The sequence below is a fragment of the Pecten maximus genome, chromosome 8 (assembly GCF_902652985.1).
Source record: "Pecten maximus chromosome 8, xPecMax1.1, whole genome shotgun sequence".
NCBI lineage: Eukaryota > Metazoa > Mollusca > Bivalvia > Pectinida > Pectinidae > Pecten > Pecten maximus.
This window is the reverse complement of record NC_047022.1, coordinates 16,942,592-16,965,541: the sequence shown is the minus strand read 5'-3', so window position 1 is coordinate 16,965,541 and position 22,950 is coordinate 16,942,592. Positions and strand designations below refer to the sequence as shown.

At 34.7% G+C, this 22,950-nt stretch overlaps 2 protein-coding genes across 2 annotated transcripts; both read left to right on the top strand.

Annotated features, from left to right (window-relative positions):
• Positions 1-1,089: 1,089 nt before the first annotated feature.
• On the top strand, positions 1,090-15,949 carry LOC117332156 (NACHT domain- and WD repeat-containing protein 1-like). The gene is made up of 19 exons (XM_033891041.1): positions 1,090-1,287; positions 2,383-2,498; positions 2,939-3,171; positions 5,323-5,531; positions 6,906-7,051; positions 8,090-8,192; positions 8,775-8,981; positions 9,256-9,586; positions 9,930-10,082; positions 10,524-10,670; positions 10,850-11,063; positions 11,436-11,592; positions 11,716-11,884; positions 12,741-13,103; positions 13,244-13,495; positions 13,614-13,890; positions 14,456-14,588; positions 15,239-15,407; positions 15,759-15,949. Exons 1-19 carry the CDS (start codon positions 1,090-1,092, stop codon positions 15,947-15,949), a joined length of 3,768 nt encoding a protein of 1,255 aa, XP_033746932.1.
• Positions 15,950-17,150: 1,201 nt separating this feature from the next.
• Positions 17,151-22,392, top strand: LOC117332619 (U5 small nuclear ribonucleoprotein 40 kDa protein-like). Its single transcript, XM_033891596.1, has 5 exons — positions 17,151-17,743; positions 18,316-18,483; positions 18,859-19,016; positions 19,649-19,793; positions 20,165-22,392. The coding sequence occupies exons 2-5, from the start codon at positions 18,321-18,323 to the stop codon at positions 20,251-20,253; spliced, it is 555 nt and encodes a 184-aa protein (XP_033747487.1). The 5' UTR covers positions 17,151-17,743; positions 18,316-18,320; the 3' UTR covers positions 20,254-22,392.
• The last annotated feature ends 558 nt before the right edge of the window (positions 22,393-22,950 follow it).

Here is a 22,950-nt window from a genome sequence, read left to right as displayed (position 1 = left end):
TGTATGATGTACACATATGTAAATGTATTTCATACTTGTTAGGAAAACCAAAGAGTCCGAGGGTTTCCAGAAGAGCATTGGTCAGGCTATTTTGCGAATAGAACGAGAGAGAACCGAAGAGAAGCTCGATCGGAATGTTGTGAATGCATTCCTCACTGGGAACGTGAGCATTGGTGTTCCACAAAAATGCAGAATAGTACGAATATTTACCAGCAGTACATTCACTGGTAGGTACTCAGTTCATGGCACAGTGACGTTGGATATTTTTACAAAGTTCACATATATACATCCCCACTTGATATCAGGGACTATTGCCTGAGCCAATCGGTCATATTGGTTGGTAGTGTAGTAATTTCTGAAAACCCGCTAAATTAACGTATCACAACGATGTAATCTACATTGAAGGTTACATGTAAAAAAAAAACACACAACATATTCAATAGATTTGAGTTTCTATATTTACCTAGTTAATAATTCACCTTTTATGTGCCTTCAGCAGAACACACATACAGCTTTTGAATATCACATAGGAACGTCTATTTGTTTACATTTAAAATCTAGCTCAATGAAACCTGACTTTCACCTTGAGACTGAGTCAATGTGTCGGATATGATAGTCTGTCGGCACAGCCAGTGTCAACAATAACAACGCAACATGTCGCTGTTCCGATGGATATGGTCGAATAATACGGAATGTCGTTAAAGTTAATGGTCGGTAAAGTCAGGTTTCACTGTAAATATTGTACACCGAATATCTATTGCATATGAATAGTATTAGATTAAATGTATTACTGCTTTCGCCAACGTAAAAAGGGTCAGAACTTTAATTTCGTCCCAGTTATCTAGATAACTTTAGATACACCCAACATATGAATCAAAAGCCCGAGTTTCCTCTTGTCCTTACACCATGTCCCACACCAGACATGGTGTCAGGGCCATATGAAACTCGGCTTAACCTTTTGTACAGTTGTCAGTTTGATTATCTGGAAATTACTTCAGATGTAGTCATTGATACACATTGATAAAAAGTCAGATTGAAAGTTCCCTGACATTATTTAATTTGAAAATATTCTACATAATTAAAGACACCATGCACGAGAGAAATAAGTGGATGAAGAGGGCCTACCCAGAGCTGCGTTCGTTCTGTCGGATGAAGGGCTATGATTTCCAGGTGGTAGACATGAGATGGGGTGTCAGAGACGAGGCGTCTGATGACCACACTACTGAAGATCTGTGTATGAATGAACTAAGGCTGTGTCAGAAACTCTCAACAGGTCCTAACTTCATCGTAAGTGTCTGACACCACATTTTGAAAAGAAATGTATAATCATCTATCAATATGTAATATGAATTCTGACGTGTCGATGCAAGCTTTTATGCATATTGGTCTTGTTGTCATCTTTCGGTTCTTATGGTGACGGATTGACAATATGTTGATTCAACCAAAATAGTAATACGGGTAACGCTGACAAGGCAACTCCTCTGGAATATCTAGTCTATTCTCTTTCGCAGGTATTGATGGAAAGATTTTAACCGAGATTGAGATGATTTCGTTTACATCTAGGTATTTTCTTGTATAGGCGTTCTAACTTAAATAAAATATGTTTTCTCATAAAACGTAGATTTTTCATCTTTTGCATGACATATATATGATCTGGTGTTCTTTTTTACGTGTTTGGATGCTTTTAACATAAAAGTATATCTACAGATTAACAGTTTTAATCTTCGCCTCTTTTGGATATGTTTCGTATTCTGGGGTGTTTGAATGTATCTACCATGTAACCATATACAGATAGGTGTTTCGAATAGGGTTCAAAAATTCAAATATCATGGCGTCTCGTTCATTTGGATTTTGTGACTTTTTGATAATTAAAACAATCATCTCCGTCCAAATTATTCCTTTTCCGCCCAAGCGACTCAAACTGTAATTTGATCGCACAATGAAAATAAACAAAAAAGAAATACCCTATAAAATTATGCAGTCTGTAATAAACGACAATGTATAGTCTTGTCACTAATAGTACATTATACTGAATTAAATTCATTGTGGGCAATGATTCGTGACATGCTATTTTTTTTCTGGAAGATGTGTTTATTCAAAAATATTTTTCAATAATTTTGGATAGAAAATGACAAAACGATAGTAACTGAAACATGAATACAATATTTACTCCCCGAGATTTGTCAATACACTGCATGTGACATTTTCTAGCACATGTTCCATTCTAAGAATCCCATTCGCCGGATTCATAGCCGTGGGTGTTATTATCATAAGTATGTGGTTACATGTTGTAAAGGCTCTTTTATACAATCCGTCATAGTGATTTTATTGATATCTGTATGCGATGCCACTGCCTTTATTTCTAACCATTCATCCTTACAGTCACTTCTAGCTAACAAGTATGGATACCGACCGCCTCCTCGAACAATCAGTGTGGACCATTTTAATACACTTTTTGGGGTGGTGGAGAACGACCATCACAAAACTCTCCTAAACAAGTAAGTTTTTGTTACTGTATAACATGCGCATTAACGTGATGATACAATAATTCACATATGTTTATAATTGTACTGATGATCCTGACAGAGACAATGGAAGTGACTTTTTGAAAACTGATTTAAATGAATGGTGGACATTGCTTTTTAAGAGGAAGTGTTTATTTTCGCCATTAGCCGGTTCAGTGGAGAAAACTTAATTTGCGTAGTGTTTTGACATACCAGGTTGGTATGGCCTTAAATATTTTAGAATACATACAAATTACTAAAATAAGATAAAATAAAATAAAATAACAAGGCTTATGATTCATAACATTCCTACTTGACCCCAGTTCAATTTGTTTTTCAGATCAGTTTGCATTCGTATATTTGTAGTTTCTAAAATGATACTTAATTACCTTTATAAAGTTCAGTAATGCGGCAACTTATCGCCATTCAAACAGGTGGTATGTCCGCGACGACAATGCTTTACCTCCGGAATTTGTTCTCCAGCCCAGAAGTCGTATTCTGCCAGACTACAGGAGCAAAGAAACGGAATTACATAATGCAGCCAAAGCCCAGTCGAATGAGGAGATAGATATCATAAAATCCGCATTAGACAAGGCAGCCCGAATCAGCCTCCCTGAGGATGAAGCTGAAGAATATTACGTTTCTAGTATGTATTTCCTTTATTACGGTAAGTTATTGATTACATAAAAAAAATGTCCAACAGCTTGATTGTTGGCGTGTCTCAACTTATGAATATTATGATTTTACTGTTCTTTAAGTCGTAGAATTGCTTTATGAAATACAAATGTTAAAACATAATTATCGGGAACATAATACTGATGTATCTTTAAGCACGGATAACGATCTTTTTTAAATTCATGTTTTGTGTTGATGTTCATGATAAAAGCAACACCATTTAACCGACCTCAAATGAACAGTTACAGAAAAAGAGGTTCGAGCCGGCCTACTTGACGTCACTGAGCCCGAAAAACACTGTCTTTGGTTTTGGCGGAGGATAAATAATATCGAAAATTTGAAAACTCCTGATCCAAATCGCCTCAAGAAATTTATAGGTATGTATTAAATCATACAATTATAATAAGTAATACACATGTGAGTTAATTTTGCACCACGTTTTGTTGCTCATTAATGTAATCATGTAAAATAAACATTGTTGTACTTTGTTGCAACTTCAACATTCTAATGTCATCACGTTATTTAAACGTTTACAAGTTCCGCATGTTTTATGTTTGAATTGATGAGATATAGTTCAACAACATCAAATGATACAAGTTATGAATAGAGGTTTACGAAAAATTGTCTTCTACTTTCCCTTTGACACCGTATTTCTGATCAAAGCCGGGATCGGCTGTCATGGTTACGATGGAGACCGTGGTTTTCAACTAATATTGAATCTACCAGATTGTACGTATAACTGAAAACGTTTTACATGATGGTGTATCTTTGGAGATCATCTGCAAATAATAAATTTCATTAAAAACACGACTCATTGCATTCATGTAGTGATGTTTGTTCGGTTCTATGCCACCTTATGACACACAAAAAATAATTAAGAGTTCAAATATCTGGACATACACACCAACATCGATCTATTTTTCCAAAAGTGTAATCTTGTATTCTGTCTAAAAAAAATGACCAAATAAGGCTTTTTGAAAAGGAAATAAACTAATCAATGTAGATTTTGCTGTGGACCTGAATGATTATCACGACAAAGAGGAGGACAGTTTCATTATAAAGTCAAAAATAACGTATTAGGGCAATGTAAATAAACTTTTTTGAAGGGAATCGTTAAAATAATTAATCAGACTCCAAAGAACTTTTCAAGTAAATATTGGTATACTCTTTCCATTGATTCCAGATACCCCGTTAAAAAAAGTGATCAAAAAGTTGCACTTTGCAAAATCTGTAACGGTGTTAATGTTGTATTTAACAGTCACGTGACCTCACTAAATCTGTGAGTGGACTGAAAGGCCCGTCGTATTTTAAATGCGTATTGAGCACATACAACATTGCAAACTGGGAAATAAACACAAGGATAAAACAGTGTAATATAAGGTTCTTCAATTTTGTAGGAGAATATTAGTTATGTTATATCTTGACCATTTCTATTAAAATGAAATGAAATGTAATTGTCAAGTTATGCAATGAAACAGCTGAATTAGACGTACATGGAATCATCCATATAAGAAGAATATTTATGCCATTATAATTTATTGATGAAATAAAAGTTCGGAAAATGTTTTAATAACTACAGTTAACGAATAGGACAATAACGACACCAGTCTTTGTTTCATAATTTGCAAGCAATATAACGCATTTTGGAAATGATTATTTTTAAGACATGGACGGAGAGCAGGAATATTGGCAGGAGTCTTGAAGATTGCTTGAAGTCCTGAAAGAGACCAAGATGAAACAAAGATTGCCAAAGAAAAACGTGTTTCCTTTTCCAGTCAACTGGACAAACGATGGTGAGAATCTGTTTGAAATTTCGCGCGCAGTAATAATTAATATGGAAAAAGTTGCAACCAAGAGCAAGATAAATAAAAAAAAAAGTAATGCTTAGTACAAATCCCGAGTCCTTACAAGGGTGTCAGGAGTGCATGATAAATTATACCTCCGCTAGGGATCGAAACGAGGACTTCTGGCTCACTTAACCGGTCGAGGTAATGAGAAGTTCTCTCTAGCAGAGCGGTATATTGCGGCTGGTTACAAATAGTTAACCGTAGGTGTAAGTTTTCAGGCCGTTATTTTACTTTTTTTTAAATCGTACATTTCGGCAATTTATTAGAAGTTCCTTGTACGTTTATTTCATATGCAGGTATAGATCCCACGAATGAAAATCACAAAACCTATCTTAAAAAGATGACAGAAGAGTTCATTTCACAAACGGAAAGACTGATTGAAGAAGGCATCAAACAGAGGTCCGCTACAGAGATTACCAACCCCCTGATACTGGAGTGTTGTCAACACGTAAGCTTCTGTCAACAGAAATGCGGGAATTTTTGTGGACGAGAAACGACTCTGGCGGTAAGCAAAGTAATATCTATCCCGTTTTAATTTTCCTGTAATAGCAGTTGATTATGGAGAGTCCAAACCTGACTACCCCTCCAATGCTTTTCATCATCATCATCATCATCATCATCATCATCGTCGTCGTCGTCGTCGTCGTTTTTTTTATATTGATATACATATACATGTAAACACATTAGTTCTGTCCTCTTTGTCATTTTTATCTCTCCAATGCTTAAACGGGATGTAATTAAAACTGTACAAATGATACACAAGCGAATATCACCTTTAGATATCATTATAGTAACATATACAGTACAGTAATTGATATTACAATGATATATTAGATATATACACATTATCCGGAAGGTGCATTAACCCATAATAAAATCGATTTAATATTTTTTTCTGAATAATTTTATTTCTAACAATAATATGCACTCCGTGTGTATACCCGTGTATATATTCATTGACTTATAGCGTCACAGTTACACTTACCATGCTATTTGTAAGAATCTTAATATCAAATACATGTACATTTGAAGCTTGTCAATCCTTAAGGAGAACTGCAAAACACCAAAACGGATATACCTATATTTGAAGTTTTTTATGCTTCATTGCAACTTCTGATGTTCTTCTTCTACAATATATATCGTATTCAGGATTTTATAACTTACCTTAGGTCATCGGATGTCAACAATGAATGGTAGTTGATAATGTGCTCACTCAGTCTCCTGACATTATATTGATAATATGTACAACAATGTATATACGCTAAAATAACTACAATAACCATACTAATTACAATAACCACACTAATAACAATAACCACACTAATTACAATAACCACACTAACTAGAATAACCACACTAAGTACAATAACCACACTTATTACAATAACCACACTAATTACAATAACCACACTAATTACAATAACCACACTAATTACAATAACCACATCAATTACAACATCTACATTATCTACATGTACATAGTATATCAACTGCAATAACTACAATGACTACACTAATTACAATAACTACAATTTCGACATTAACTACAGTAACTGCACTAACTACAATAACCACACTAACTACAACATCTACATTGTATATCAACTACAATAACTACAATAACTACACTAACTACAATTACTACACTAATTGCAATAACTACACTAACTACTATAACTACAATAACTACAATTACTACACTACATATGTAACTACAATTACTGCACTATCTATAATAACTTCACTAACTACAATAACTACAATAACTCACTAAATACAATAACTACAACAATTACACTAACCACAACGACAACACTAACTACAATAACTACACGAACCACAATGACAACACTAACTAATAATAATGTTCTGCTTACAGAATGTAGAAGCCTACATACGATCAACAAGCACGAAACCCTTGATCATTCATGGAGCCTCAGGTTGTGGCAAAACGTCTCTGATGGCAATGGTAGCTCGTCTCATTCCGTCTTGGATGTCAAACACAAATCCCGCTATCGTACTTAGGTAAAACTCTTTAGTACATGTATATCTTTTTCATTGCCTGAAAACAATTTTAATCGTCGTTCCTGCGATGCTGTCGTTATTATGAACGTCATTGTTAAGAACTAAATCATTAATCGTTTTATTGATATTGTTATGAAGACACGGTTAGTTTGGATAAATGCAAAAGCAATGTATTCGCCTGTGTTACCCGTCAGACGTGCTTGCATAGTCACGTTCATTCATATCATTTTTCTGTCGTCTTTTAATCAGTATATTCGTTCTTTTAATGTGTCACTGAACAGGAATTATGGAAACACTATAAAAAGATGTATACATTTTGTAAAAGCAAAGTGCATTGTGTGAATCAAATGCGATTCATTTCTAATGGGCAATAGTATAGTTTTTTACATTATAATACAGAGATTTGCACCCCTGGGTAGCAATATCGCATTTTCAGTTCTCTTTTCGACCCTCGCGAGCGAGTTGCATTAATATAATGTAAATTATATCTATTATTCAAACGAGGCTGGCTACGCCTCTGCAGCGTTAATTGCAATTCGGGGAATTTTACCATGTTTTTGGCAAAGTGGTTGTTGTGAGTAATTCTATAAAGAGTTGTACATTTGATACACAAGCGACTTCAAATGATAAAAAAACAGGCAATCTCAACGGGATGTAAAACAGAAGGGGAAAAAAAATGTCGTATGCCAACAAAATACGGAAGCAATGTATCGAATCCAAATATGAATTTCCGTTGCATGAACTACTGTAAACCCATTTTTTTTCGCGAATTCATGCCTAACGACATTTTGGCGGCGATTTATTTTCGCGATTTATAGTCATAAAATGCCTACAGTACCTGTGGTAGAAACTATATCGCGGTGATTGATTTTCAGGAATCTGAATCGTGCGCGAAATATACGAAAATCAATTGCACGCGAAAATCTGTTGGTTTACAGTAATTTACCATTGCTATTTTAACTATGAATCAGAAACCAGATTTATGTCTTTGGTATTCAACTACATTGTATCATAGATTGATCTTATACAATTAAAAAGGTTTATTGGCACGACACCTGACAGCTCAAATATCAATGGAATCCTTATAAGCATCATCAAACAAATACAGGCCATCTATAACCAGACATCACATATGCCGGAGGTAAGTTTTGATTCCAATATATACTGTAAATCACTTAGATTTCGCGAATACTTTATTTAGAGAACTTACATCTTTCGCTATTTTCGCGAATACATGTTATGATTTGAATAGGTGATTGACTCTCCTTTTGTATTATCGCGAAAATAAATGATACGCGAAAAGTAATTTACAGTATTTTAACAGTATCCGTTTGCACTTTCATGCATTCCATTTTTTATTGTTTTGCAGCCGTGTGTGTTTGCCAATTAAAGTATTTGGGTCGGTTCGTCAATGATGTAAAATGTAACACTTCAGGCCTTAATCTTGACGGACCTGCCGCTGTTATTATAGATCTTTAGAACTTATGTCGAGGCTCGTCGGAAAGCAGCACCAAATCACTAGGTTAATCATAATTTCATAAAATAACAACTTTGGGCTAACCTGTTCAACCGAAACGACAAGGAAATGGCCGTGATTGCAGGGCATTTTTGTGATTTTCTTTGAAAACCATGTAATTTATTTTTTGATTGGTTAGATTGATTTCTGAACATTAACTCTTATTTATTCATAATCTAAGACCGATTAATGTCTTTATTTTAAAAGAGTCTCAAGGAATTATCCAAAGAATCAGCGCTTTCACTGGAACTTGCTTCAGCATCCCAACCTCTTGTCATCATTTTGGACGCCTTGGACCAAATCGATGTGTCCTTTAACGCTCGAAGTTTATTCTGGTTACCTCGGACTCTATCCAAACACGTCAAAGTAATCGTGTCTACAATTGAGGATAATGAGTGTTTTCCGAGACTTAAGGTAGACAGTATACAAAATGAACGCACCGCCACACAAATTATGAAAATGAATGTTTATTTTCATTCGAAGTTTAAGTATAATGTATGTCTTGTAAGACGTTATCAAAAAGGAGTCGAAGATTATCTTAAAAAGACAAAAGATCACTTATGTTTTAAATGACAGTATTTCGACCTAACAGAGCAATTATTCAAAGAAGGAAAATTGCGATTGATTTGCATTTTATAGGCACATCCTATATTGGAGGCTTTTAGTCTATTCTCTTATAAAATTTCAGGTTATGTTCCAAGAAAAAGAACAGTTTGTGCCTGTGCCAGAGCTGACATTCTCTGAAGCGGAGACTATAATACAGCAATGGCTGCGAACCCGTAAAAGAACACTAAGTCCCCCACAGATGGCCAAACTTAACGAGTGCGTTCGCCAATGTCCTCTGCCACTATTCCTGAATCTGTCTTTCGAAAGTGCTTCCAAATGGCACTCTTACTGGAACGACAATGAGACTATACTCCAGCAGACGGTCAAAGGCAGCATTGAATATTTATTTTCTAAAATGGAAAGCAAACATGGACAGATGCTCGTGTCAAGGACAATTGGTTACTTAACAGCTTGTGAGTTTTTTTTCCCTTTTTTCCCTTTTTTGTTTGTTTGTTTTTGTTGTTGTTGTTATTTTAGATTTTTTTTTTTCAAAGTTTCATGCCATATCAATAACACACTCGAAGAGAAGACTAGATTACCAAGTAAGTTACTGATTATTGTGTGAAGAGTTTCGTTGAAAGATATTCTATTCATCTTATGTTAAGTGAACAGAAACAATAAGTTCAAAAAGAAATAAGGATATTCACTACAGGAAGGGTTTCTATCAAATGATAATGTTATGTTTTAAATGTTGCACACTTGATATGCGTTGTTTGGAGTTATATCGTCTGTAGACATGGCCACTGTTTACTCCAGCTAAAAGCGGATTGTCAGAGTCGGAACTAGAAGACGTGTTGTCATGTGATGATGACGTACTAAATGACGTATATCAGTTCTGGGTACCTCCTGTCAGGCGGTTACCTCCCCTGCTGCTGGTCAGACTGAAGACGGACATACAACAATACATTGGTAAATATTGCTTAATTTCGAACAGCGTCCTAATATGTCATATGTTTTTTTGATGGAAGTCTGCTGTGCTGTCGCAATGAGGCGAACTAAAGCCTCCAACATGTGTATCTATTTTATCCAGAGAAAGACAGGTTTAACCTACAGCCATGTTCTTATACAGCAAATTGTATTGACTAAAATTTATAGTAGAAATCTATTGTCCGATATTTCCCAAACTAAACGTTTGTACCATAGTCAAAGCATTACAATCGTTGATCCACTAATAATTAGATATACATTATTGAATGGATCTCTCAAATGTATACGTGTGTACATAAAAGTGAAGGATCTTATAAACCCCAATTGAATTACCGAATTAATTGACATTTAAACGAAATGGGAAGGTCAATATATTAGTGATCTGATACATTGAATAATGATATTTTTAATACATTTTTATAGTTGAGAGAGGGTCTGACGGCATCAGTGTGTTGAATTGGTATCATCGTCAGTTTAAGGAGGCAGCAAGTGAGAAATACTGCACTCTACAAGTGGCTAATCAGATTCACAGAGGTCTCGCGGATTTTTTCAATGGTAAATGGGCCGAAGGTAAGTAAAATTATCTTTCTTTAATTTTCATAAGAATAAGTTTCTTGAATAACTTTTTTTAAATAATAAAATTGCATTTTCAACACGTGCTGTTCTACATTTGCCATTAACTTATCCAATATTTGTTTCTATGGTGTATCGATGACTACATTTGTGTAAGTATAAACTTGAATTCACAGAGAGAAAAAAACCATACGTAGGTCAGAACAAAAGTGGCGAGGAAGATCGTCATGTTGCAAGTCAGCCTCTTATCAATGGTGATTCTTACAACCTGCGAAGGCTGAATAATGCTCCTTATCACATGATCAAGCAAGGCGATGCCACTGAGCTCAAGACAAAGTGTCTCATGAATTATGAATTCCTACAGGCAAAAGTTGTAGCTACATCTGTCAGGTAGGCATACTTTATTACATGTATATGTCATTTACATTTTATCAGCTATGGGCGAATTGTAGACTTTTTTTAGTAAATATGCTCTGAGTTTTCAAAGAAACAATCATCTGATATTTGACATGTCGTCTGTGGTTACCATCATCACGTTTCTCTTTCCGTTACAATGAGACATGCATCGCCAAACGTTTGATAAGGCGGTTGTGTGCTCCTGTCAGCACTGTGACCCGAAGCGGAATTGTGCTTGCAATTATCTTAATAACTTGTACGAGATGGTCTAGGAATAACCTGTTATGTGTGTTTGTATAGAAGAAGTCTCTATTCTAATAATTCACTCTAATACCAATACGCTAAAATACAACACTTGCTTTTAAGACATATTCTTGACGACTTTGCTATCGCCCGGAAAATCTTCCAAAATGATCTTGAACTTGATGTTTTGGGAGCGGCACTCGAAATGTCCCAGGGCGCATTACTGTACGATCCACTTCAGCTGGCACCGCAACTAATGGACCGACTATGTGGGGACGAGGTATGACCAATATAACATTATCACATCTAATCACATCATCATATCACATCGTGTATTTTTATAAAGTTTCTCATCTGCTTTCGTGCGGACCTGTACTTCTGTGGATTTTTTTTTATTATTTAGCACACAGCCGATCTTCTGCGCCAGTGTGAACAATGCAGTGTGCCTTACCTCTCACCTGACCAGGAAGTCCTTACGAAGCCTGGTGGACAGCTAGTCTACTGCATGACTGGGCACAGTGGTCCCGTCAAATCAGTGGACATCAGAGATGACGGCAAACTAGCTGTATCGTGTAAGCTCTGTCGTAGATATAACTACTTTCAAAACGCATTAGTCGGAAGCCGAAATCTTTGTTTCATATAAAATGTATGTAGTATTATGACTGTAAAGACTCGGAACGTCCTCCTGTAGACTATTGCCTTAGCCAATCAGCCGTGTTGAATAGTAATTGAGTAATTCCTGAAAACCTACTAAAATTATATATCACAGCAATGTAACCTACAAATAAGGATTATGTGTGATGTCCTGCGAGGATGAATACTGGTCTGTTCTTAGTAGAAACTAAAAACTTTCAGGCAGTCATTAAATGCTGATAAATTACTATGCCAGTTCTTCTTTATTAAAATAGCAATCTAAATCTCTCTGAGAGATACACTTTTCCGACCACGCCGTCTTCACAAGGCGTTCAGTATGCGATAAGTATTGCAAACATACCGATCGGACATAGTGAAAGAGAATCAGACTCCAGACACGATGCATTCCTTAAAATTAGTTTGGTTACAAATCTGGTTGAAATGTTTAAATATCGGTTAACTTATTTAATCATCAACCTATAATCCTATATAATCATGTATTAGTTAGTTAACAACGTAGTTGTCTATCGGTTTATTAATTTATGTAGAAGTTAATTACTTATGCATATCTTAACTGAATTCAGAAGTTTTATCACTGCCTATATTAACATGATATTTCAGGTAAATTTGCAACTAATTCGGCTTTTTGGAGACTTCTTAAAACTAAGCAAAAACCAAATACAGAAATAATACTGTCAAAATAGGTTAAATGGGTTGAGGATTGAATCAGGATTGCTTTCATGTCATGATTTGAAAGAAAAACACTTATAGTTTTATGATTTATGCCTTCTTCAGGTTCAGATGACGATGAAAACTCTGTAAAGACATGGGACTTGGTTGAAGGGAAATTACACAAGTCTTATGATGGCATAGACGAGGATCCATCTCGAGTCCGGTTTGTTTGCAATGATCAGATGATCCTTGTAGATTATGAGAATAGTTACATTGTTTTACGCGAGTCCGGCGAGGTTGTCTTCTCCATCAATGAAGGCATAGGCTGTCAGTCGGCTGTTGGAGGAATAGGAAAAGCTTTACTTGCCCTCTTCTGTGATGTGACTGTTCATGTTTACAACTTGGAAAATGGTGAAAGCGTTGCGAAATTTGAAAACTCTGACTACTCTAAACAGTTCTGTGAAAATATGCCTTCAGCTATCGCAGGTAAAACTATAACCTTCTATGGAATAATATAATAAAAAACACCTATTCCTTACTCTTACTTGTTCTTATTTGCAATCGTTATATTGAAATCGAATGATACGAATGAGATACAGAAAATGTCACTTGTAATGTTGTTTCAGCATCTGAAAACTACGTGGTCCTAACTGACGCTGACCAGCATTACATCACAGTCTTTCGGTTCTCAGACCACACTTTGAGTGAATGGTTTGAGGTGTTCAACCCCGATCGCAAAAGACATCATCAAACAGATCTCACTATTGATGCGATAGTAATCACCCCAGATGAAAAACAATTCATCCTCTCTAACATTCGTGACAATGACCTCCACATTTATGACTTGTTGACGCGAGAGAAGCTTCAATCAATAAAAGGTACAGAATATAGTATTCTCATTTAATGTTGAGCCTATGAAAATTTCTATTAAACCGAAAACGATGCAATTTTACTCATAATGCCATCGTTGAGTGACTACATTTTACATCATTTTAGGGTTCCAATCGGACTACGCTCGAAATTATAGGATAGCAGATTGCGGGAATTTGCTTTACTTTCCTGGAGACACTAGCGGCGTTGTTGTGTGGAACCTCGCCAAGAAGCAGCGTTCGTGTATCCTGACCAACTCGGGTGATTTGTGTGGCGCAGTGTGTTGGTCGTGGAAAACCATGGTAACTGTGGCTGATGACGACTCCACGGTTTGTGTATGGGATTTGGAAAAAGACGAGAAAGAGAAGAAGAACCAAAGTCCGGTTTTGGGACACAAAGTAAGGTAAACTATAAAACTTAAAACTGCCAACCTGTGACGACTGTCATCATAGCTATTGACTAATTTCGTTAAACATTTAAATAAAGTTTAAATAATATTAATTTCATCCTTGAAAGAAAACAAGGAAGAACGTGTTGACGGAGTGCAATGTAAATCATTATTTTTGTTGCCTACAATGAAAACCAAATTAGTTGTCTTGCCTTTAAGTCAATTTACCTTCAAATGATCTTGTGAATTTTTCGTGGAAAACTAGCTACACTGACGATTTCAACAATGTACCAAGCATTTTCAGTGCCTGAGATCAGTGTTTCTTAAAAAAAAGATCGGATCAGGTTGTTGGATTTGGAGTAATGCTTATCAAACCCAAACTGTCCATTTTTTTCAGAGAAATATACGCTCCGCTAAGAGAAGGTCACAGCAATATTGCGCAAATTCAAAGCTGTGCAAGGAGGGAAAATATTTTCTTTTTGGAATAATACCGTAACAGAATGATACTTCAGTTCGTACTTAATCTGAATTTTGTTACCATTTTGTTTCAAACCTAACGATGTTTTTTATCCGTTACTAGACACTTTCTTCCGCTAAACAACAATGCTCGCTATGTACTGGTACTAGCCCAGACAAACCGGACAGATGATGATTGCTGTAGCCTACAGGTGTATGATGTCCAGACAAAAACAGTTGTCCGTCATATTCCGTTGGTTAGTAATACTTGAATAACTTGGTTGTTTAATAAGCTACTTTGCTCTTACAATGTACGTTAAACTATTATTGTAAAACATTGTGTTCTGTTTCTTTAGATATTTTATTGCATACCTTTGTTTAACATTTTCACTTTGCTCAACCACGATGTCAACTCTAAATTACAAGAGCAGGTCGATGAATCATCGTATTCACTTCATAATGGATCAATAATTGTATATTGTCAAAATTGTTCTACATTTTTGTCATCCGCTCATGAATTTAAATTTATCCCTAAAAGCATTATGAAGCATGGATACATGATCATCGTCTATCCCTGCTTCTACCAAATATGGTGAATTTTCAAGAAGCTTATGATTTCGTCATGTAAGCAGATAATTATTACAGGAAGGACGGACTTGAGCTTTTAAGTTGTCGATAATGACAAATTTGGTCAGATGAAGCGATATAGTAATTGATCCAAGTTTTGATATTTCTATGACATGACTCTTTCAAATCACCTTGCAGTAACAGCCAAGCACCAGCCATACCATCTACATACATTAGATTAGAAAATATGATATGTTTGATAACAAAAACCGGATCTATATATGCATCTCTTTGTACAATGTGTCATATGTTAAAATATACGATATGATTATGTTTTCAGGACGTTCCTTTCGGAGTGGTTAAGGTCCTAGACGATAAACGTATAGTTGTCGTCACTAGAACACGGAAAATGAAGATAATCAACATTGACAGCATGACTATAGACAAAGTCTTTGAAGGCGACCTTTCCGGCTACACTTTAGATGTCCATGTCAAACATGATGGGTCAGGTAATAACATTATACTGACTATTTTACAACACTGTTCATTAACGAGGATTCACATTTAACTGAATTTCTTGGAAGGTATTATTTTCAATCGTTTCAACCTGATATTACAAATATTTCTTTCAATGTTTTGATGATTTATTAGAAAAATTTTTTTTTTCAATCGGAGTGTATAACATAATGATATTTTTACTTTGGGTCTTTCTCAATTTCACAAATAGTATATTTAATTTACTATAGAATATTACGTTATACCCTGTTATTTACTTTTAGACCGGTCAATTACGCATACTTAAATACTTCAGTTTTCTTTGACTGACAGAAATATTATGCCTCTATGATTTGGTTCTACAGAGATACTAACTCATACACGAGGACGACAACAGTTTAAGAGATACGACACCAGAACCGGAAAGACAAAAGCGATCATCCCAAGACCTAGTTTCGTTAAAAAAGACAACAACAACCGATTTGAGAAGACGTTCTATGTAACTTTTAACATTTCTTTCTTCAAAAAAGCGAAATATCTCTTCCGAAACCTTTAGAATATATTAAGAATATTTCAAATGGCTGCCCTGTCAGTTTTAAATAATTCTGCAAAATTTAATTGAAATAATGAAATGTTCTTTATTTATTCTTATCAAATGTTTATATAATTCTCTATTTCTTAGGAAAGGCAATAATATATCTTATTCGCCTTCTACTTTGACCTTGGCTTTCTCTTTACATTGAAAAGGATCGAATAACATGGTTATCCGTTTTCGTAATCTTTGGCGTGCCAATAGAACAGACAAACCAATCAAGTTTTGTCTTTTCAATATTGACGACAGTTATCTTCAGCACATTTCTTTAGTATTTTATATATGAGTTAGTAGGTGTTTGTTAACGTTGGAAAGTATTTCTTACCCTGCATCTTTTATTCCGTAGTAATCTAACCTAATCCCTTTTCGTCAATACTAATTAAACCTAATCCCTTTTTGTCAATGTTAGTTTAACCTTATCACTTTCAGTCAACATTAATTCAACCTTACCCCTTTTAGTGAATACTTATTTAACCTTGCCCATTTTAATGCCAGTCTAACCTTATCCCTGTTAGTCAATACTAATCTAGCATTATCCTTGTTAGTCAATATTAATCAAACATTCTCCTTGTTAGTCAATAAAATCTAACATTATCCTTGTTAGTCAATACTAATCTAACATTCTCCTTGTTAGTCAATACTAATCTAACATTATCCTTGTTAGTCAATACTAATCTAACATTATCCTTGTTAGTCAATACTAATCTAGCATTATCCTTGTTAGTCAATATTAATCAAACATTCTCCTTGTTAGTCAATACTAATCTAACATTATCCTTGTTAGTCAATACTAATCTAACATTCTCCTTGTTAGTCAATATTAATCAAACATTATCCTTGTTAGTCAATACTAATCTAACATTCTCCTTGTTAGTCAATACTAATCTAACATTATCCTTGTTAGTCAATACTAATCTAACATTATCCTTGTTAGTCAATACTAATCTAGCATTATCCTTGTTAGTCAATATTAATCAAACATTCTCCTTGTTAGTCAATACTAATCTAACATTATCCTTGTTAGTCAATACTAATCTAACATTCTCCTTGTTAGTCAATACTAATCTAACATTATCCTTGTTAGTCAATACTAATCTAACATTCTCCTTGTTAGTCAATACTAATCTAACATTATCCTTGTTAGTCAATACTAATCTTACATTATCCTTGTTAGTCAATACTAATTTAACCTAATCGCTTTTAGTCTATATTAATGGAACATAATCCCTTTTTGGCAATGCTAGTTTTAATCTTACCACTTTTAGTCCATACTTATCTAACCTTGCCCCGTTAACTCAGTGATGATTTAACCTATTCCCTGTTAGTCAATACTAATTTAACATTATCCTTATTAGTCAATACAAATCTAACATTTCCTTTTTAATCAACACTTATTTATCGTTATCCCATTAAGTCAATACAGATTTTACCTAATCCCTTGTAGCCATTGCTAATTTAACCTATTCCTGTTTTAGCCAATACCTCCTTCTTGACATCTTTATTTTAAGGTAAACAAGGGATGGACTGTTTTGGCAGGACGAATATTGGATGGTCCATGGCTTTTGTTTGACATTAAAAGCTTGCAGTGTATCACTTCTATTTCACTTGAGCATCCATACAAAGGTATACCAACAAAGAAGGCAGCTCTGTCCGACGACGGACAGCTATTTATTTTTGGTATCAATTCTAATATACAACGTATAGATAAAAAAGCCAAGGACAAACCAGCGTCATTTGTCATTTGGGATATTGGAAAAGGTAAGTGGATGTTTGGAAACGTCTGGTAATAATGTTTTCATCAAAACTTCTTTGTCAAAAATACAAATGATATGGTATTTGTCTGTATTGGGGCAACTATTTAACGGAAAGGGATATCAACGAATTCAATTTACGTCTCTTTGTATAAATTATTACACAAATACATGTTATACATTTGTCGTTTATTATGAATACACAAACATATACACATCACATAAGCTACATGTGACAATCATGGTATTCCCTTTTCCATAGTTGTTAAAAGCGTTAGATAAGAGACATCTGAAAAATTTAATGTTAACTTGTGTATCGTGTATTCCTTGTGTATTCCTTTAAAAAGGAAACCAAACTTTGTAGTCTAAAACTCTTCTCTTCTGTGATGTTTTGCATTTTCTTTAGACATTTCCATACACTTTTTTCTTAACTTAAAAAAACCACTTAATAAAACGTCGAACTTCCATGAAAATGGGCTTACTGATAAAATCAAAATATATTGTTAATTTTAAGACTGTAATACACTTTTTTCAATTTAATTATGCATCGATATCTTCATTACATTTCGGACTACAAAGGAGCAATGGTCACACAATGTGATGATGCTGAATACCAAGCACGCTACAATGAAATTGACAACAGGAAGGGCTTAGATGTATCAGTCGACGAGATACACGTGATTGACGGCAAAAGAATACTTACTGCGCACGAGGATTTCATCCTCAGAGTTTGGGACAGAAAAACAGGTAATACAATGGCAGTGACTACCAATATGAGAATGGAATATTGGCTCTAATTTAAAATCGATATTTAAAACTATTTTAAAACGCATACACATATATAAATTAGCATGGAGGTCATTGAAAAAGTAGGAGAATAGACCCAGGTATTTCGTAGAGTGAGCAAGTAAAGTATATATGGGATTCAATTACATCCTGAAAACAGGAATTGAGTGATGGCACTGGAACCACTAGGTACAGAAACAAATTTAAAAAAAAAATAGCACACTTACTATGATTACACTGTATATCGATTAGTGTACAATGCATTTGCAGATAAAGTATTAAGGAAACACAATATAGTTTATAGTTACGTACTATATATCCGTTAATACTTTCTAGGTGAAATGATTAGTCGGTTGGAGGGACATACTAGTTCCGTCGATGTTTTTGCAAAAGAATCGGGTCCTTATTTCTTTTCGTATGGATCTGAAAATGCCATAAGAATTTGGGAAAAGTCGACACTGAGATGTCTAGCAAGCTTCCGAATGGAAAATACGGTAAGGAAAGGCATATACTCCCTATTGCTTGCAACTTTCATGTCCCCGTTGAGGCTCTGGGGATAATTATAAGTTACATGCGGCCATTCTGAGGCAAATTCCGTTTCTGTTTTCTTTTTTCTTTTGAACTTTGGGGTAAACATACTTCGTCGGTGATATCACACAATTGAATGACATAGTCTCGATTCCACTCAGGTATACCCCATTTGTTACCCCTACTCCTTGTTTGTAAGAATTAATATTATTTCACTGCAGTCCCAGTTTCCTCCCTGTTCTTTAAATTAAGGAAATCCATTTTCCTTTTTTTTTTTTCAAGAATACATAGCCTCCAACATAAATGATTTCTTCTTAAACTTTAGCGGTTTGTATCATTTCAACTGTCACTGTATGGCATGTATTGTATCTTTACACAAGCTAAAATGGAGTGCTTAACAGTATTTTTTTTTTTCAATATTTTACTCATGGAATCATTTTGTAGTCGGCATTGTGGTAGAGTGACGAGGGTTATTGCTTTAACTTTGTCTCGACGGTATTTTACGCTCTCTCTCTCTCTCTCTCTCTCTCTCTCTCTCTCTCTCTCTCTCTCTTTAAAAACAATACATGTAATCTTTGATTGTCAATTACATTTTTAGGTTGTTGCTTGTCGAATGAGCGCAGATAGCAAGTATATCATTACATCAACGAAAAGTCCAACTGCCCGTCTAGTGCAATGGCGACTTAAAGGGGACGGTAATCCTGTAAATGGGGTGATTGGCAACGAGTTGTTTAAAGGAACAGGTAAACTATACCAAGCTTGCTTCAAAACCTGTTGATTAACAAATTCACCAGCATGGCATGTAAACTTAAATAATAACATTTCAAAGCAATTGGAGGGATCATACATGTGTGAAAACCTAACAAGTTCTGTTTTTGTAAAATAAATATATGAACGACAGCATTCCAATCGATTTATTTCAATAACTACGTTTGCAAAGCATTATAATTTATAAACGGAACTTTTTTCTGAGATGCCTATCAAGCGAATTTGATTCAGTTACATGCAATATCAATTGGTTTAGTGTGTTAATTGTTTTAGTGTGTTTAATTTGGTAAGAGTCATACATGTAAAAGAAAAATGTAAAAGATGTTTATTTTCTATGTTGTTAAAGTAACAAAGGCAAAGCTTGATCTTGTGACCGACGCTGACCAACAGTATGCGACGAACGATCCGGACACCGACGAGGATACGGATTATTGAATTACAAAAAAAAGTCGTTTTGTCCGGAACACTTTTAACTCCAAACATAATCATCGTCATGTTGTCGTCACCATTATTTTATAATAAACAGCAGCAGCAGCAGCAGCAGTAACAGTGTCTGCCGTCATCGTCGTCGTTATGGCATTATTATCTTCATCATTATTAACAGCAGCCGTAACATCTGTCGTGGCCGCCGTCATCTAAAGTTATGCACTACACGAATGTGTCGGGTCTGCTCCTAAATGATTTATCACTAACATGGACATATTTTTGCATAGACTGACAGTATAATGGCTATTAGTTATAGCATTTCGCTTGACATAGTTTCCCTGTTTGTTTGTAAGGGAGAACACAGAGTTTTATCAAGCTTAGTTTGTGATATTTGCAATTTTTTCACACGTTTTCATTATATCGTTGGGTGATGGCATATAACTAAAGCATGTTTTGGTCATGGGGTATATTCTATCTCATTGCATTTCTAACATGTGAGATGTAACCAACATTATCTGCAAAGTTGTAAGATATTTATAATTGTATTTCCCTTGGTTGAAAAAGACATAATTGCGATATGGGGCAACATACATATCAAAAGGTACATCACCCAAAAAGCAAACACTTTAAACAATAGGTGAAAGGTATGCGAGAAGATATGAGTGTGAGGATGTGTAATAGAGATTAACAAGTCGGTATAACAATAGAATGATTTTTAGAAGTAAAATATATGGGCATTTTATGTGTGTACCTCCTCCGAGAGCCGGGTAGTTCATATCAGATGTATCATAACTTTATCAACACAATTCTTTGTTTCGTATGAAACGGTCCTGTAATGTATTTTTCACTTATCAAATGTGAACTTACTAATTAATGGAACCACGACATTGTTCCGTGTGGGTCAAAAAGTTGTTTTATTTATATATGTTAATGATTTCATCCTATGATATATTTATAATAGTTCGAGGAAAAAGAGCAAAGCCTCCGACATCCTTAATAAATGTATGTACAGCTCGTACATAGAGGAATGAAATTCCAAAACGAAGCGCCCGCCCATGCCTGCTAAACTGATAAAGATAGTGTTGGTTGTCTCTTCAAACGATACACCAAGGAATCGGGTGGTGTGGGTGTTTCATTGCATGGCTGTTCGTGCAGAATATACTGTATCTCAGGTTTTGAGTTATTTTATAACTATAGCAAAGCTTTTTATCTTTGCATTTTTCATTCATTTATTGTTATCATTATTTTCCTTTTGTGTGTGTGTTTCCTTGCTGCAAAGACTTACAAGTGTTACTTAAATCTAAACAAAGGATTGTACAAATGACACCAAATAATCGTACCTTTCAATGCAAATTAAGAGTTAAATACAGTAAAGCTAGAAATGAATTAAACTACAATATACAGTCATTTCGTCTTTCTAGGCTTTGTCGGGGATGTCAAGGGCCTAAAATCTTGATGCCTAGGGGTTATCAATACACTCAATATAGATCGAATGTTATTTTAATCCTGCAATATGTGTGGTTTGTAGTGGAATTTTTTTTTTAATTAAATTTTTATTATGCATATACCATTCATTCCGTGTGTTTTAAAACATGTTGATATACATTTGTAACTCGAAATAAAAGATTTAACTGAACTGGAACCAGGCTCATTTTCAATACTAATTAGCATCTATATGTACAAATAAGCTTGTATAAATATTAAGTGAAACGTGAGAGGACCACGTAGAACGTTTTGTTTGAAAATAATGAAACGTTGTGTTATCGGCATTTACATAGTTTTCATTAACACATCTTACATTACTCTTATTTTATGGAATAGCCCCTGTTCTTATAAGAAGGGGTAGGGGCTAATATGTTTTGTTTGTTTGATTTTGTTTGATTTTTGCTTTTTTGTTTCTTTAAATATTTACCAGATGCAAAGAGATGTAATATCTCAACTTTGACAAGACATGGGTCAGCAATTGATGGCCCTCTTGTTGACCACCTCACATTCGGTCAATTCCGTCACGGTCCAAGATAGATCGCAGTGACCTATTTCTAGGACTTGACACACAATCATCCAATTAAGATTATGCCAATTAACACGCATATATTGACGATTTTCTTCTCGTACCATAAAATGGGTTAAACGGGTGAAGAACATATAATGTGCTCATGGTTTTGGTTATGTTTGGCTTAAACAAAGAGTTGAAGATATTGATGTATTTTTATCATTATTCCAATCAAGGGTACGAGACATATTTATTCAAGACTCGCCACGAGCCAGATGTTATATACTTTTCTTAAATGAATTTCTTAAATGAATGATTGTAAATATCAAAAAAAAAAAAAAAAATAACAACGTTTCGGGTGTCTTCTCATAGATTGAATATAGAAGCGGGAAGATGACATCGCCCGTTTCCAATACCTCCGGAAATGTGTTATTGTAATTTTTGTACTTAAATTGAAAACGAATATCATTTTCTTATGGAATGTCCCTTATACTCAGAAATTAGGTCAATTTGTTTTTGTAAAGAAAATATTATGTTAGACCTTATATGTTTAAATTTATAGATGTTATGTCATCAGAGAACTGAACCAGCATTCAAAACGTGGCCATGTATATTTACAAAGCAAATGAATGAAGAAATGAAATACTGTTTAACTAAGAGAAATATGAAATTACGTGTACTGGTTTATTATCATTCGCTTACTTTATGGTAAT